This window comes from Ammospiza nelsoni, chromosome 22 (genome assembly GCF_027579445.1).
Source record: "Ammospiza nelsoni isolate bAmmNel1 chromosome 22, bAmmNel1.pri, whole genome shotgun sequence".
NCBI lineage: Eukaryota > Metazoa > Chordata > Aves > Passeriformes > Passerellidae > Ammospiza > Ammospiza nelsoni.
In genome coordinates, this window is record NC_080654.1 from 3,904,090 (window position 1) to 3,921,412 (window position 17,323).

Below are 17,323 nucleotides of genomic sequence, written 5' to 3' on the forward strand. Positions count from 1 at the left end.
TTGTAAAGTTGCACACATTCTACTCTAAGGAGTAGAGTCGAGATTTTGGGACTCTACTGGGAGCAGCCTACTTCTGTGCATTGAAATATTTTCAGGTTTTAATGAGTTCTCCTAAGAAACACACTGCTACTCCCACATACCTGCAGCTCTGGTCTCAGACCCAGACCTTCTCCTGTGTTATTTTGTATATGCCATGGAAAAAGCACTGTCACACTGAAGTCACCAGCCAGGCATGGCAGTGACTGGCACATGGGGAGGAAGTGAGCTGCTGCCTTGAGTGGTGATGAGTCTGATCACTCTCATTTGCATTTTTCATAAGAAATCTGCTCTTGGGTGGGAAATTGCAGTCTCAGAGTGAACTAGCAACAGATGATGCATTTATTTATCTGTGCTGACTTTTCTCATGACTACATGTGATGCACTACTCAGTTGTTCTTCCATGGTGCTTTGCAAAGGAGTACTTTACCTTCCTTTCAATCATGTAGACAGTAAATGAATGCTTGTACTTGGAAATTAGAAATAATGAAGCTCTAAGCTCCTGGATGGGCTTACAGAGACACAGGCTTTGCTGGCAATTTTCAAATAAATCCCCTGCAGCAAATTTTTTTTCTTCCCTCCTCTTTGGAAAACTACAGAGCATGAACAGCTTTAATAATCATTTCAAAAATAAAGGAAGGGCACTTAGGGTGACATTCTCTGGCTGGTGCCCAGTGATGGTTCTGTCCAAATCACCCATAATGAGGAGAAAGATGAAGCCTCTCCTCCCCTGCCCTGCTCTTGCTGTCCACAGGCATTTCCATAGGTGATGAAGAGGAGTTGGAGCCTTTGGCCTCTCTAGTTTTGGGTTTTGGTCACTTTGCACAGAGCCTCTTGGGGAAATATTGTCTCATTAAATCCTCCAGGGCTGCAGCCAGCCTGCCTGCCTCCTGTTGTGCTGCTGGAGAAAATCAGAGTTCTGCAGCTCTGTTGCACAGGCTGCTCCCTGCAGGTGACTGACTGGCCCAACATAAAGCTCGGGTGTTAAATTGTGAACTGAACTGCTTGTAAAACAGCTGCCTTACTCACCCTGCTGCTCCAGGGCATGCAATAGCATCCTGCCTTATCGTGGAGACTGCTTTTGATCAGGCTGGTCCAATTAAGCTCAGATGACAGCAGAAGTGTGGCCTGCGAGAGGCAGCATGTCCAGAGCTCCCTGCAATGGCCTGGGAGGTGGCAGCAGCAGAGAGGCTGAGCAGTCTGGAGCTCTCTGTGCACTCTGCTGCTCTCTTGGAGCTCTCTGTGCTGCATCACCTCCAGCTCAGCTTGGGCTGCTGGCTGTGCCTGCTGTCTTAGTGGAGAGGCTGCTCCTCCCCTGAAAATATTCCCTGTGGAGTGATGGAGTCCTTGGCTTTTCCCAGCTGTGTACTGCATCCAGCACTGGCCATGATATGATTGACTGTAGAAGAAAATGTCCTCACTCTTAACAGTATGTATGTTAGGCCTGTCGGCCTTTAACAAAATAGCACTAAACCAATTTAACTTGAATTCAGGAACTAAGCAGTTCATCCTTCCTTCAGGCAAGCCCTTCTTCATCAGAGCCTCATGAGCTCTCCCTCAGCCTCAGGCAGCAGCTTACTGACATTCACCTTGCTGGCATCCATTTTTAAGGTGTCTCAGCCGGGGCTGTCTGTCCTGGTGGCTTTTAATGAAGCAGTTACTTTCATTCATAGGGTTTTTTCACCATGATGAGAAGCTACTCTGAAAAGACAGCCCTCCCTCCCACTGGCAATTGACTCCCATGAGCAACAGAATGTGTCAGGGTGTGTGATCTCACCTCTGCCCTGTGTCATTGGAGACCTCTGCACTGCCACGTGCCTGGTGCTGTGCAGATTCTGCATCACAGCAGCCCAGTCCCAATTCCAGCTGCTAAAGCTCTGAGTGCTGGGGTGTGCAACTGAGGTGCAGGAAAACTTTTCTTGAATAACTTACCAACATGGAATAATTTATCAACGTGATGTGGGGCCAATGAAATCACCAAGTGCAGCCTAATGTGATTCTTTCCCCTGGACTTTGCTTAACAAATGTAGGTGACAATGCAGGGATTGCAAGGTTATCCTGTCAGAATAACCTGAGTCCCACTTGCTGTTCTCTGCTGTCTCCCTTGCACCCTGCCATGGAGCAGCTCAACTCAACATGGCAGGAGCTGCTGTGGTCCTTTGTGTGAACTTCTTGAAGCTGGTAAATTCCTGGAGAGCCTGGACACCCCACCACTGCAAAGTTTATAGGGTTGGTTGTGTGTTCCAGTTGCCTTCCATGGGGAACTCAGTAGTTCTGACCCTGTCCTTGAAGTGGCTGTGAAAAGAATAAACACATTAACAAGGTAAAATAAATATTATAGGTAACAGGATCATGTCTCTTGGTCGTCTGGGCAGGGGAAGCTATTCTGTGTCAGGCCTGATGACCCCATGCTTGATCCTGAGACCTGGTGCATGGAGGGGCCCACTTAGTATGTTATAACAGCTAAATATGATTAGTAATTAGCATCCTTAAGCAGATTCAGGGTGGGTATGGTGGGATGATCTGGCATGGTTTTCCTTCTGGTGTTTCATGGCAGTGTATTTGCACTTCTCTAACTTTGTGGCTTTCACATGTTAATAATGTGTGGATGACAGTTTTAATCTTCAGAAAGAAGCAGCTCTTCCTCTGAATCACTTTGTAAGGAAATGAATAGCAGTCATGGTTCCCATGTTTCAGTGGCATGCCACTTAAAATCTGGAATACCTAACTCCTTTTCCAAAATTAACCACAACTGGGATCAAGGTGCACACCAATATATAAATAATATAGCAACAGTATATGAGCAATCATGGGTGTGGCTTCCATGTATGATTCAGACAAAATAATGAGCTCTGTGGATGAAAATAGGCATTTGGGTGGGGATTATGCAATGCCTGAATTACGATGCAGGATGGGTGGGGGTAACACCTCTTTCAGTTTACAAATGCTAATCACAAGCTCAGCAGCCAGAAATTTCTGCAGTGCTATTTAACGAATATTAATAAGTATAATTAAACGTTGTGTGCTAGATTTTCAGTGCCAGGAAGCTGTGTGAAACAGAACATTTGCTGTATGTTTTCAGTTTTAAACGAATACAAACTGTTCTGAAAGGCAAGCTGACAGGAAATGGAAAGATTAGCCTACTTTACAAACAAACGTTTACCCTAGGAACATTGAGTACACCCAAAGAAAATCAATAGGTTACCTAACTGCAGAGTGCCTACAAGCAGATAAAATGAGGGTTTACCTTCATCCCCAATTTCCTTCTTGACATAATCCAGTGAGTATGTATTTAACATACAGCTTGTAATATTAAAAGTGTTTATAAGGGCCACAGTCTGTAATCATGAGTTTGAAGGCTGGGAATTCCACCATGACTGATCTGGCCATCATCTTAACCCTGAATTCTTGACAAGACTTGGTTTGAACACCGTCAGTAACTACTCTGCCGTAGTAACTGCCCTTGCAAAATTGGTGTCTTTGCCCTGGACTAGAAGGATGCTTTGTTTTTTCATGTCAAACTTAATAATTCACTCACACTGTTTAAAAACAAAACCAAGGCTGCAGCAGGAGCACATGTGATGTTGTTGGGTGCTCTTGTGCAGTTTCAGGATGGCAGTAATTGTGCCTGCTGCAGTCTGGGAGTGAATGGAAAACTCTTAATGACAGCAACAACAATCAGTCCATTTAAATGACTGCAGATTTTAATGATGTCGTCAATCAGCATACTTCCGAATCAGGTTTACTTTCTGGTTTATCTCTTGTGATGCAAAGGAAGCTGATGATCAGCTACAGCTCTGTGTTATTTACTGACTTTATCTGTTTAACAGCACGTTAATATGGTGAAGTTAAGCTAATGGGTTTTTCAAGTCACCTAGTACTACCATAGCCTCTTCTTTTCAGGAAAAAGTGAGGCAAACATCCTTTCCTTTAGTTACAGCCAGACTCAGCTCCTCTGGGTTGATTTACCAGTCAGACTCACCAAGTGAAGGGTGTTCTGCAAACAGGGTGAATATGACAGATGCCTTTTGCTGTCAGTTGTTACTCATTGTGCTTTTGCTTGGGCTATCAGTGGTTTTGAGCCTGGGGGAGAGGGCACCCAGCACCCTCCTCCCATTCTCCCCAGCTTTGCTGTCAGACACATCCCAATAATCCTGTGCTGGGCCCAGCCCTCTGGTGTTTATTACAACCCCTTTGCCCCAGCACAGCTGCTGCCCCCTGACACCAAGGAGTCCTCCCTGCCTGGCTGGGTGGTCCCAACAGGGCTCCTGAGGGGTGGAGGAGATGCTGAGGGCAGGGGAGCAATGTGGGCAACCTGCTCCTTCAGCCAGAGGGCTGTGAGCAGCATTGCCCTGCTTTAACACAAATTCCTGGACCCTCCAAACCTCAGTTTATCAAGTTGTAACTGCTTTGAAGTGTGATTATTCCAGTCAAATCTAGCTCTAAGAGGAAAGCTGTCAGGCCTTGCTCAAGTGAGTCCAAACTCTAAATATTCAAACACGTGATCAGGCTGTTGCAAAAGCATGTTGTGTCCTGACAAGTCTTATCATGTGCCAGGGGATGAGCAGAGAAATGTCTTCTGGCCAAAACTTGCAGAGCTTCCCCCACAGCTCTACAGCCTTAATTACTCACTTGGAAAACGAAATAGGTTTGGGATCGTGCAGACTGATTCCCAAAGCACAGCAATCTGGTGTCTAAGAATAAGTGCAAGGCTTCCACCTGCTTTTCAGTGACCCCTTCACAAAAAGAACCACTGAATTGTGGACCAAGTCCTCAGTGAGATCTCTTTACTGCAGAATTTTAAAGATAAAACAGTCAAGTTTTACACTTAAGACTTGCCTGTAAGATACTTTCCTTGCACTCAAGAGGTATTTGAGCTCTGTAACCTGTTTGAATGTCTTGCTCACAGCCAAGCAGATTCTTGCTTAACTTCTGAAATGTTAACTTCTTAACATTGTGCTGTAATTCAGCTGACACAGCTCACAATAGGAAAGCCAACATCATTACAGTGACTTTTCTTTGTAATACTCAGGACTAAGTGGCCAATACCAATACCCTCAGCAAAGGGTATTGGTATTGGCCACTTAGTCCTGAGTATTTTTTTTCCCTAGGAGAAAAAACACATGGAGGTTAGGTTAAGTCTTAAATGTTTTAGGAATTTCAGAAAAGGTTATGTAAGACCATTCAAAAGTGTAAGTTTTATAATGTTTTTTTCAGCACTATAAATATGATAATAGCTTGTACACAGAAGCAGCTCAAGTGAAAAACCTTCTGGTTTTACATGAGCTGTTTTTAGGGCACCTCTACAGCTAACAGAAGTTAAATACGTGCTGGAATGCAGGGCAGGAGGTACTGTAACAAACACCCGATTTTATACCAGATATGTTTAAGGTAAAAATGTGGAGTGTCAGGAATGGAGTTGGGACCCAGAGGCAAAAGCCAGGAGAGATTTGTAGGGCATTACTTGGGTTTAGAGGGAGTTCTACTGGAATGACAAGTACTGAGCCTGTGCCAGCTCTAACAGTCAGGGAGGCAGAGCTGCAGCCTGGCAGTGTCTGTTTGCTGCAGCAGGGATGGTGGAACTGAGAGTTTACATTGTTTTGGGGTCCTAGAGTTACAGCCTTCCCCTTAAATATAATCAGTTTTAAGCATAGATTTTACCTTTTCATCTTATAAAAACCAGGGGGTGGAGGGAAAGCAGAGCTTTCAGTAGGCTGAATATGAGCTGAAAGCCTGGCACAGGATTAGGTAACTTGTTTATGTTTTGAAGCCTATCATCTGCATGGGCTCCTAGTGCTGGGCATAGCACCTTCCTAAATAAATCTCAGCAACCCTCCAAGGTGTAAGAGACAGGGATTGGGCAGTACTGAAAAACTGCATCTGACACTTGTCACATCCAGTACAATTCCAAGGCTGGTACCCTGGTTTATTCTGAAATAAACCCACTGACAGAAACATCCCCACTGCCAGACCAAGGCAAGAGTTTGCCTGCACACACAGCCAGAGGATCAAAGTTGTGTGATGCTTTCTATCCTCAGTAACCTCATCCATAGCCTGCATACTGTGGGGTGAAATACACTTGCTTTGTGATAAGTATTCACAATTTCTTTCCCCTTTTAACCATGCTGGTTTTTGCAGGTAAGGAATTGAAGACAGGAACATTTCTGCCCTTTCCTTTCTGTACAATAGTGGCTAATGTGCTATAGGTGACTCTAGGAAAAAAAAATTCATTAATAATGTTGGGCTAGATAACTTAATCTTACAGGATTTAGTTGTTTTATTGTCAGCACAAAACTATAGACACCATGCTACCAGTTAGTAGGGTGAAATTAAAATTAATGGTGTGCAATGTGAGTTATTAAAAACTTCTGCAGAAATCTTGACTTAAATGCAAGCTGAGTTCAACATCTGTCGCACATTTAACATTATTAAACTGTCCAGTAAATGCAAACTAAAATGTAGTAGCATGCACTATTCAATAAAACAAAAAACCAAAATGTATCATAAATAAGTATTTTATAACTTTATTAACTCAAGACATGACAATATTCAAAATACAAAGTGAATTATTTTTATTCAATACTGTACACGATGCAGAAATATCAGTGCATTTCTATACCATGTATTTCACCTTCATTTAGTTTGTACTAAAACAAATAAAAAGTAAGCTTAAAATAGCTCAAACATCTCATTCAGCAGTTTAAACTGTAAACACCTTGTTTACTTCTGTCAGGAGGAACACATTCATCTTCTGCACCCCTGTTAATGAGCACCCCTTCTCTTGTGCTTATCTGTGAGAGGATAAATGTAACCAAACTGAGCACAAGGAACTGCCAGGGTGGCACCTCAGTGAACTTCAGTGAATGGCTGAGGCACAGTGAGGAAAAACAGCAAAAGCAGCATCTGAAGCAGCAAGAGGTGGGACTGACACTGTTCATAAAAGGAATCTTGTTTTTTCCTCATACCCTCCTCCTCCTCCTCCCCTAAAATACTGAACAGAACCCAGAACACAAGGCCAGCTTGTGCTGTGTTTCCGTATTTAATACAGTCATAATTTCAGACTCTAGGTGAGCACATGGTTGTTACTGCCTACCTAACAGCAGCCCTGTGGCTGCCCAGGACACATTCACACATTTCTAGGATCCAGCAGGAAAAGAGCAGCAGCAGAGGCTTAGCTATAGCTGGTCCAGGTCTCTTCTAGGAAAAACTGCAAAATTGAGCCAAGTGTGTCTAGCAACTGAATTCACAAAATCTAACTCACTTTAAAAATCTATTAGCATCAAATTAATTTGTAAGATAGATTAATCTTTCAAAATGCACTTCCAATATGCCTGCCAAGTCTTGAAGTGGGTATCTTATCTTGCATTTACCTTCTTATCAGACATATCCTAGTAAAAGAGGACAGTCTGTTCTCAGTAGAATTACTGTGTAAAAGAAATTTTGAAAAATAGCTATTACAAAAACTGTACTGCATTACTTGGTCTGTTGTCTGCTTTATAAGTGACTCTTAAGCAAAGATCAATTTTTAAATTTTTTTAAAAATATTGTTGACTACCAAACACGTTCATCTAGGTAGCATACAACTGGCCAACTGTGACTACTATCCCTCCATGTTTCTGTGGAATCTTAGTAGGTTTTCAGCTTACATACCAAGACAAGAAAAGTCTTAAGAAACATATTGAATATATGCAGCATAAGAGGACTTTACCATCCACTTTTCAGTTCTCAGAGGACAAACTGCTCCTACTTCATTATCTGTAAGAACTTTGTAACATGATAAAGTTCAGCTCCATCCCAAGCAATTGAGCTGAGCCTGTGCTCCCAGGCACTACGGGGAAACCACATAGGACAGGTGTTTTCTTTTCAGGGGACCACCCATGTCCATTCTGGGCTTTGAGTCCAGTTTTATTGGGGCTGAGGTGGCTGTGCAGTCACCAGACCAGGACTGAACCTCAGTGTTAGAGCTCCTCTCCTCTGCTTCTCTGAAGAATTTCTCATACTTGTCCAAATAGGGAGGTCTCTCTGGTAGCAGATAGTAGTGCGTTGAACTGGCCTTCTTACCATTTTCAATAATTGGAAGAATGCAAGGGACCCTGTTGGAAGATCCTTCACTGTTTTGTCTTTGTAGAGCTTTGCTGCTGACATATTTAGGATCAGGTGCAAAGCTCTGGGTGGGGGGCATGACCCCATTGAGGTATGATGGGAGGCTTTTGGGGCTGGGGGTGCGGGAATTGCTGCGGGACAAAGGCTCACGAGGGGGCACTTTGGGGGGCCTGTCTTCATCACTGTATGCACTGGAAGCAACTTCTGCTGACCACCTCCTGTAGTCTGGCTTGAGAGCCCGTGGGGGTATGGGAACCCTTGGTGGAATCTCTGGTTTGTCTTCATCAGAAGTTGGAGATGACCTGTTGAAGTGTCCAGTTAGTCTCACTATGGGTTTGTTGAGAGATCCAGCTGGCCCAGAGTGGGACCTTCGCAGGCGCCGATGCAGCTGCTGGGGGGGAGGATAAATACTGGATATGTACACATTCAGGCTTTGTGTAGGGTTGGCTTCTTCTGGTTTTGGTCCTGCTGGAGAATCAAAATACGCATAATTGATTTGTCCACAGCCCCTAAAGCTCCGCCGGCTTGGAGCACTGGATTTGAAAGGAGGAAGTTCATAATCTTCTAACAAAAAGTCAGTGTCTGAGCTAGTCAGGAATTCCACCTCTTTGTCAACCTCATCTGGAGCAAAGTCTTCAGATATGGGCAGAGGGGGCAGTGGCCTGCAGCTGCGGTCGTTAGAAGATGCAGACAGAAATGGAATTGGTCCAGTTTTTATTGGCATGTGAGGAGGGGTTTCTTCAGAAACACAGCCCATGGTCAGTGAGAGTTTACTGAAGCCAGGAACGAGGTGGTCGTCATACCTTGAAATTGGCTGTTCAATTTTGGGACTCACAGGAGGTGGACTGGATTTCTGAGATGGGACTTGGATGCAACTTCCAGCAACGTGGTCATTCATGGAAGGCTGGTTGGAAGAGTGCCCTAAAAAAGTGAGAAATTCTTAGAGACACTTTTCTAAGCAACACTCCAGCACACAACTCTGCCACTGCATATTTAATTCCTTCTAATGCAACAGTGAGTAATGTCTGCTTAATGTCTTGAAGTAGTGAAATGCAGGTATTGCAGATCATGTCTGGTTGTGGATTTATGCATTAGTAGTGAAATGCAGGTATTGCAGATCATGTCTGGTTGTGGATTTATGCATTAGTAGTGAAATGAAGGTATTGCAGATCACATCTGGTCATGGATTTATGCATTAGTAGTGAAATGCAGGTATTGCAGATCACATCTGGCTGTGGATTTTCATTAGTAGTGAAATGCAGGTATTGCAGATCATGTCTGGTTGTGGATTTATGCATTAGTTAAGATAGTAGCAGATTATCTTATTGTTTTAGACCAGTGCTCCAGCTAAGAGGTAGTTCAAGAGACTCCAAGCATAAGCAAGAGACCCACAAAGATCCCAGCATAAGACCACAACAAGTAATTTTTTTACCAAATATTTTTTCCATCAAAAATGTAATGGCAACTCAGAGGCCTCCTCTGTACAAGGTGAATGGGAGGGGACTGGAAAACACTTGGATGCTTCCAAGTGCTGTCTCTACCCAGACACACATGGATTTATGTGCAAGTGCAATCACAAAACCATGTGCAATGGTGGCTATAAGGATAATAGTAAAGGTGAACATGCATCACACATATGGGTGCATATGAATGTATTAGAAAGACAAGCAAATACAACAGAAGATCCAAAAAAGTTAAAGCCAGAAAGGACCACAAGAACGATCCAAGAGTTCTTCTGCTTTGCATTAGCCAGTCATTATTATCTAAAGCAACCTCTGCTAGCTGCACATGATATTGAAATCATACAGTGTGATGAGAAAAGAAACAAGAACAAGCCATGGAACGATGGCTGAACTCGATGGTGTTGCTCAAAGTGCTGTCGGTTCCCGGAGCTGCCAGCAGGGAGCAGGCCCAGCCCAGAGCGGCGCCCGCAGGGTTTGCACAGACAAATCCCCGACACTTCCCCGGCTCGGTCACACCGGCACTTACCGATGGATGGCAAATGTTGCTCGGTTGATGAGTTTAAATTATATGTCACTGCTATAGGCTCCACATTGAAGAAAGTACTAAAAAAAAAAAGGAAAAAAAAAAAGCCTTCACTGTAAATGAACCATAAGTCTGTACTGGCACAAGTATTTGTAACACTCATTTCATAGACTTAAAGATAAATTTTAGGCTCACTCACTTTTCAAATCCACTGTGGGTGCCCCAGCAGGTTTTCAGGCTGCCCATGCCTTGACTGGTGTGCAGAAATCCGGTTTTTAAGGGGACTCTCATCTCCTGAGCAGCAACTCCTGCAGTTGACATGGTGCAGTGCTCTCTGAGGATGTCTCACAACCCTTGATATTCAGGACTTGGCAGGTTTCCTGCAGTTTTCATTCCCTTCAAGAGTGAGAACACAAATGTCAGAAATGCAAACCTGATGTTGTTCCATGTCTCATCTGAAATTTCAGCATTCAAGGAATTAAGTAGCTCTGTAGAAAGGCCTATCCTAATACTTGCCAACTGGAAAACTTGACCAAGCTTCTTGTTTTGAATCTGATTGCAAAATTAAAGTACAAAACAGGGAAGTTCTCTTAAAGAACTACACTACATAGAACAAAAGGAAAAATATGTTAAGGTACTGATATATGGCAGTTGTGTATCCCAGAACTTCAATTCTTGTACATAAACTAGTAGTTACTCATGCAAAAAAAGTTTTTTTAAAAAGTTCTCTAGAATAATCTAACCTTCCAGTAGCTGCCTTCAGTTGTATCTTTGTTAAAGATTTTAGCTTTCAGTGTAACCATCACGTAACTGCTGTTAAGTATTATCTTCCACAACCTTTGCTCTGACAGAATTATTGACTGCTTGAATTAGAATTCTAAAACTTCTTTTACATAGAACAGTCACTATTTTTAATTCACTTAAATATTAAGATACTTTAAAACAGCTTCAAGTCTTCTGGCGATTTCAAACAAATTGGAAATCTAGTGATTTGAAATGATCTCAGCTGACACTGCTGTGCTGCATTCAAATCTGTTTTGAACGTGTTAAGAATGCTTTATCTGGTCCATTTATGGCAGAAAAAATATGTTGGCAATTGCTTTATATTGAGTAAGTAATCAGTCTACAGAACAAATTGACTCACAGGACTTTGTTTAGGAAATTCATCAGGGAGGGGAAGGGGAAATGTAAAATTAGTCAGCATTCTGAAGGCAGGAGAAAATTAAGTCCAAGACTATAAAAATATCTTCTCTGGGTCTCTGCCTCATCTACACAGATACCCTACATTCAGCAAGTGCAACATGGTCTGTTTAAAAAAACATACAAAAAACCTACCAAACCAAACCCCACACAAACAAGTTTAATTTGTATCTGTCTTGAGAATCAATACTATGAACATATAATATTAATGTGAGTTTGTCCATATCCCACCACCAAAAGAATTCCATCTAAAGAAAAGTCAACCAGCAACTGAGGGCTGGCTGTATCAGGGCTCAGCAAACAAGGCAAGAAAATCCCTTCAGTATGGTACTGCAAGAAAATGTGGTACAGACACAGGCAGTAGCTTATGCTCGTGGTAAATCTGCCCAAAACCAGAGATTCTATGCAGATGTGTAATCTTCCTTTTCCTTTAGCAGAAAATATCCATTATACTGGTCTGCAGTGTGAGGGATGGGCAAACTCCTAAGCAGGACTAAGGACAGTAAACCAGGTGCCTGAGGGTTAGTTTGCAATCCAGCATCACTATTTGCAATTTCTTAACAATTGTTTGAGAAAGAACAACTCTGCTGTGCTCTTTCAGTTTTGAACTGGTGCAATATTGATCATTTCTTAAGAAAACAGCGGCTTCTATACTTTGTAGTGATTTCTGTACTTCTGTCTAATCCCATTCTCTTCAGGAGTGTGATGTTTTCTCAATCCTGACTGTCTGCATCAACAGAAGTGGGGTTGTTTTACTCACTGCCAGATACCCAATATATTTTAGGCAGACATTTCAGAATAACTCCAGCCAGGAGACTTTAATAGAAGTGAAGCAGTGTTCTGTGTACTGCAGCACAGCCCTGCTTCACTCAGCCCTCCTGGTTCTAGTAAAGACCATCCTCTCCAGACAACCTACTTATAAATCTAGCTTAACCCTAGAAATTTTTGCGTAACACAACTGAGTGTTCCTTCCCACTAACAGGAACTGCAGATATTTCATAGCAAAATGAAATAAAACCACAGAGCCCTGGGAAGCAATAGCACAGTCCTGTAAGTGCAAGCAGAACCACTCTCTTCAGGGATAGAGATACCCATTTGTCAAAATGACTTCAGCATTTATTAATGACTTAAGCATACAATACACATTTAGCACCAATTCTAAAATTACTTCAAATCAACATAATTTCCAAATAAAACATCCCTCTCCTCAGCTCACACTGTATTGAACAGCGATTTGTTTTTTTTGTGCCTCATGGATCCTATCCTATTAGCAACAAATCAACAAAAGAAAGAAAATTAATTAAGAGAGCTTAAGACTAATGCCTGCTATCCATTTCAATATTTCTGAAGTCAAATGCAAGTCATAAGGTAAAAAACCTCTGGTATAGAACACTGATTAGTCAGCAAATGATTGTACTCCACCTCAGTGTGTGTACAGGAGCTGACAGGACCATGAGACATTGACTGTGATATAAAAACGAGGGGGGGAACAAGTGCTGGAGTTTGAGAGCACAGGTACCGTGCTGGCTCTGATAACACACAGCCCTGGCAGGGCTTGTTAAGCCCAACCTCCAGCAAATCCCACGCCTAAACCACTGCTAGTAATTACTGTGTCAGCTTTCTGAATGCTGTCTAAATCTCAGCTCTCAAGACTGATGGTTGCACAATCACCTCCTCTGAAATCTCTCTGGAATGCTAAGCTCAACATCTGAAACAGACTTAAATATTTACATACTCCAGGAAAAGGTGATTTTCACTTGTTTCAGTCTTGCACAATTTATATAGCCATAAAGCTTGCTTCATTCATCAATGAGCTCTTTGGGAATTCACAGGTGCTTTGACATTTCAGAGTTATGAAACTGTCCTCTGTGCCTTAAGCTAGGATATCAAGAGAGGCAGTGCTTTCACTAAAGCACCTAGGTACTTCTTCAGTCCAGTCTAGAGAAATGGTGCTTGTATTTTAAAACATACATAAGCTTGTTTGAAGACTGTATTCAATTGCTGTTCTCATGTCTCCTCTTAAAATACTAAGTTTGTATTTTAGACAGCATGCTCTTACTAAAGCTGAGTAGTACATATTATATTCTAGGTATTGGTATTAAAACAAATTACAAAATTCAGCCATGAAGATGTAAACATCAACAGTTTTCACTGTTAACTGCTGTCCCAATTCTGCCTCCTTAAAAGTTTAAGGATCTAAACTTTGCCATAAATAACATCAAACTCTATTTGCTAAAGAAAATGGACCCTGCACAGTAATGAAGCTTTCCTGATCTCCCATTTGTGTGGTGCTCATTTGCACAGAATGGGCTTTCAGTTCTCTGCCTGTCTGACCTACTTATGCAGTTTATGGCATTTGGGAAGATTGAAGCACTGTTGAAGATGGCACAGTTTGTGTTATTCCAGAGGAACAGAGTACAAACTAAAAGTATGGCTGGTGATTTCTACAGGGCATTTACAAGCCAAGGCAATGGAAGATTTGCTGGTGCTTTAGGAAGCTGTGCCACCCTTCCCTGTAAGGCAAGGGAACAGAGCAAAGGAGGTGCTGGTGATCACCCAGCTCTGCTGGGATTAACAAATATCAATAACAGCAAGTATTGGGGAAGAGATTGATTTTTAAAGCTTTTTTTTATATAGCCAAATATACCTTCAGACTTCAACAGGATGGCAATGTGTAATCCAAAAATAATCAAATGTATCTATAAATACTAGCATATCTACATAGTGAGAACTGTGGTAAGATTTTTGTGGTAAGCTGAATTACAGCAAATACCCCAAATATAGTTTTCATACAGATATATATTAATAAATACCTGTGTTATAACAACAGTAACCCTCTGTTTAGAAACTAAGCAGCATTTGCATATGTATTTAGCCCAACCTATTGCCTATCACTGATCACACACACAATCTTATTCCTCTGTTCCTGTTCTCCCAGCCCCAGTGCAACCAAGTATTTGAGGCAAGTTAAGTTCATAACAAAGAAAACCTTTCTGCTATGCACAGTAGACCAAAGCATGCTCCAGAATGTTTCATTTAATGGCTATGGAATACAGAAACTTGCTGTACAGATTTCTGAATGCCTGGACAAACTTTAGACAGGTTTTATAAAGGCAGCACTCTTGACAAGGAGCTTATACAATTCTTGTAAGAAATGGGAAAGAGGGAAAGGGAAAAATAAGACCTGCTTACCCCTTTGGGAGGGGAAGAAACGTGTCTACCTTAAATCCACAACCTATTTTTGCTCACCTTGCCACCACATTATCTTTAACAAATCTCAGAAGCAATTCACAGGAGGAGGGGCACATTTTTGCACTACAAGTCATCTACTCCAGCTAGCTGTTCCTTATTTGACAATGTGATGTAATTTCCTTTTTCTCCTCTGACTTTCTATTTAATGTGAGTACCTGAGATAGAGCCACCCCTTTTCATATTTAAATATTTAGACCTCCAAGTACTAGACTTGAAAAACCTAACTGCTGTTAATATACTTTCTGGAACTCCAAATACTTCAAAAAAATATTAAAAATTCTGTTTCTCTAGTTCTTATCCCTCAAGTACTTCTGTCTTTGCAGCTAGATGAATGCTGAGTAACCAACACTTAGCAGAAACAGCCTCATGAGAAAGTTAGTTTAAATCTACTCACTTAATAAATAATTAGATCTTTACTATGCACCAAACCTCCACAGTGCAGTTCAGTATTCCTGAGTCACAGGTCAAAGCATGCTCAGATACAAGCCTCAGAAGGTATTTTCATTTATAGGAATTATATTCTTTACAGTTATTGTATAAATGAATTACATTCTTAACGTTGAGATATTTTTCTACACATTCTACCAACCAGAAATGGACCACTCTGTGGTAAAGAATTTTAGACTAGGATCACTAAACAGTCATATCATGGGTGCTTGCAAATAAAACTAATCCTATGGGTACACAACAGACAAATCAACTCAACAGCAGACTCTGTATTTAGATTGTAACAGTCAACTATTGGAATATATTCAAAGAACCACAGTTCATCAAGGAGTTTGAGTTCAGTTAAAATTTGGGCTACCATTTCACAGTCCTACACAGCAAATGGGAGTAACCTTTAAATTGCCAGTAGAAAACTAATAATTAAATAGCAAGGCAATTGCCTTGCCTCTGCTTGTCAGATTTCAGATGCATGCTTAAGGTATGGTACTTCACCCTCCTGAAAATTTTAATGTGAATATAGACAGCTTACATTCAGGAAATAAAAATTCCTTTCTAGCTGACTCAGACTCATAACCATAGTGTTAGACACACTGTGATAAGTTTTAATTCTCTTTTCTACTACAGAGAACTGGAACTGTTTTTCTCTGAAATCAGTCCTGTACTGCAGAGCATGGCGGACACAGGGCTTCACCAAGAACATGTACCCACCAACTCAACAGGTAGGTTTCTATTAAAAAAATAATTCAGAAAATTATGCCATATTGATAGATTACTAAGGAAAGACAGCTAAGGTTGTGCATAAAGTACATTGAGTAGTTTAACAGATTATAAGTGCAATTCACAAATGCATTTGTGATGCAGAGGCATCATTCACCTGCCATTCCAGTACAACAAAGATTCAGGTATTCCCAAAATGACCAAAGACACCTTGTCCCCAGAGCCTTTCCCATCCAGCTAATCTGTAACGAGGTACTGTTATCTTTGGATCAAGTACAATATGTTTTTTGCTTATTCAGAATAATCAGCACAGGGCCCTTGGTCAGTGACAGGAGAGCACTGAAGCCTCCCTGGAGTCCCCAGCTCGCTCTGCTGTCAATGCTGAAGGATACAGCGATGTCTCCAGATTTAACCACCACAGACTGGCTATTTTAGAAAATCGAGCATAAGTGCGTAATGAGGTATTAAGTCACAAAGAAATGTTTATTCTAAATTAAGCCAGCCTAAATTAGAGTGCGAAGCGCAGAGCCTGAGCCCACAGTGCGGTCTCTTGTTTACTCACAGGAGCAGCTCGGAAGGAGGGAGAGAGCCCTGATACTGTTTCGGCTCAGGCACAAAACGCGTGGCACGCCACGTTGATTTTCAAGAATGTGGCTGCGGGCAGCGCTGAGCCCGGCCGGGTCCCGTCCCCCTCACAGGGACCGCGGCCGCAGCCACCGGGGCCGGTGTCGCCCCGGGATCCCCCGCCAGCCCCGGGGGAGCGGAGCCGCCGCGGCTCCGGCCCTGCTCCCCCCGCCCCCTCAGCGCAGACCGCGCTCCCGGCTCCTCCCGCCGCGCCGCCGGCGCTCACGCCCGCCCGCCGGCGGGGCCGCACCGCCGCTCCGAGCCCCGGGCTCCGCCAACCCCACGGCCCCGGCCCGACCCACTCGCGTGTACCGCCGGATCCGCCGGCCCCCGCTTCCCTCCCGAGCGGCGCGGCCCGGCGCGGCAGGGACGGTGCGGGCCCGAGGCGGGCGGGCAGCCCCGGTGCGGCGGGCGGGCGCGGGGGCCGCCATGGGCGCGGGAGGCGCCGCGGGGCCGTCACTCACTCACCCCGACAGTGTCGCGCAGCTCCGCGCGGCCGCCGGCGCCACACGCATGCGCCGCCCCAGCGCCGGTCACTGCCGCGGCGCGCGCCGGCCGCCGCTCTTATGCAGGGGGGCGGAGCCGCGGGTGGCCCCGCCCCGCCCCGCGCGGCGCGTTCGTCACGGGAGGCCTGAAAAGGGCGGGGGCGCGCGCGCCCGTGCGGGTGGTGAGGCGGTTTCCGGTTCCTCCGGGCGTGGGGGCCGCGGCGCTTCCCGGCGGGGTCCGAGCGCAGGCGGTGCCGCTGCCGCTCCTGCTCCGTGCCCGCCAGCGGGAACGGCCCCCGGGGCGCCCTCGGGGCGGTGCCGCCTCCGCCTTGGCAGCCCCTTCCGCCCGGCCTGCGGGACCGGCCGCCTCCGGGCTCAGTGAGCGCGGCGTTCGCCAGGCGGGGGGGAAGAACGAGGAGCTCGCGCTCGGCCGCTCACAGCGGCGGGCAGGCAGCGCCCGCCCGGGGATGCTG

The 17,323-nt window shown here is 44.0% G+C and overlaps 1 protein-coding gene across 2 annotated transcripts; it reads right to left on the bottom strand.

Moving 5' to 3' along the window:
- Positions 1-6,535: 6,535 nt before the first annotated feature.
- On the bottom strand, positions 6,536-16,866 carry ERRFI1 (ERBB receptor feedback inhibitor 1). 2 transcript variants are annotated; one of them, XM_059487368.1, is made up of 4 exons: positions 16,834-16,866; positions 10,325-10,521; positions 10,129-10,205; positions 6,536-9,060 (listed from the first exon to the last, which is right to left on the bottom strand). In XM_059487368.1, the coding sequence occupies exons 2-4, from the start codon at positions 10,444-10,446 to the stop codon at positions 7,865-7,867; spliced, it is 1,395 nt and encodes a 464-aa protein (XP_059343351.1). In that variant the 5' UTR covers positions 10,447-10,521; positions 16,834-16,866; the 3' UTR covers positions 6,536-7,864. The 2 variants fall into 2 exon arrangements, with proteins under 2 accessions (XP_059343351.1, XP_059343352.1); XM_059487369.1 differs by lacking the exon at positions 16,834-16,866 and adding an exon at positions 16,678-16,812.
- Positions 16,867-17,323: the final 457 nt, after the last annotated feature.

What these genes read in the sequence shown, in the direction of transcription:
- ERRFI1 (XM_059487368.1), bottom strand. Translation starts at nt 10,446, where the DNA reads ATGTCAACTGCAGGAGTTGCTGCTCAGGAGATGAGAGTCCCCTTAAAA. An exon ending in ACCCACAGTGGATTTGAAAA is followed by an intron (nt 10,206 to 10,324) that starts GTGAGTGAGCCT and finishes TTTTTTTTTTAG; the next exon opens with TACTTTCTTCAATGTGGAGC. An exon ending in GCAACATTTGCCATCCATCG is followed by an intron (nt 9,061 to 10,128) that starts GTAAGTGCCGGT and finishes TCACTTTTTTAG; the next exon opens with GGCACTCTTCCAACCAGCCT.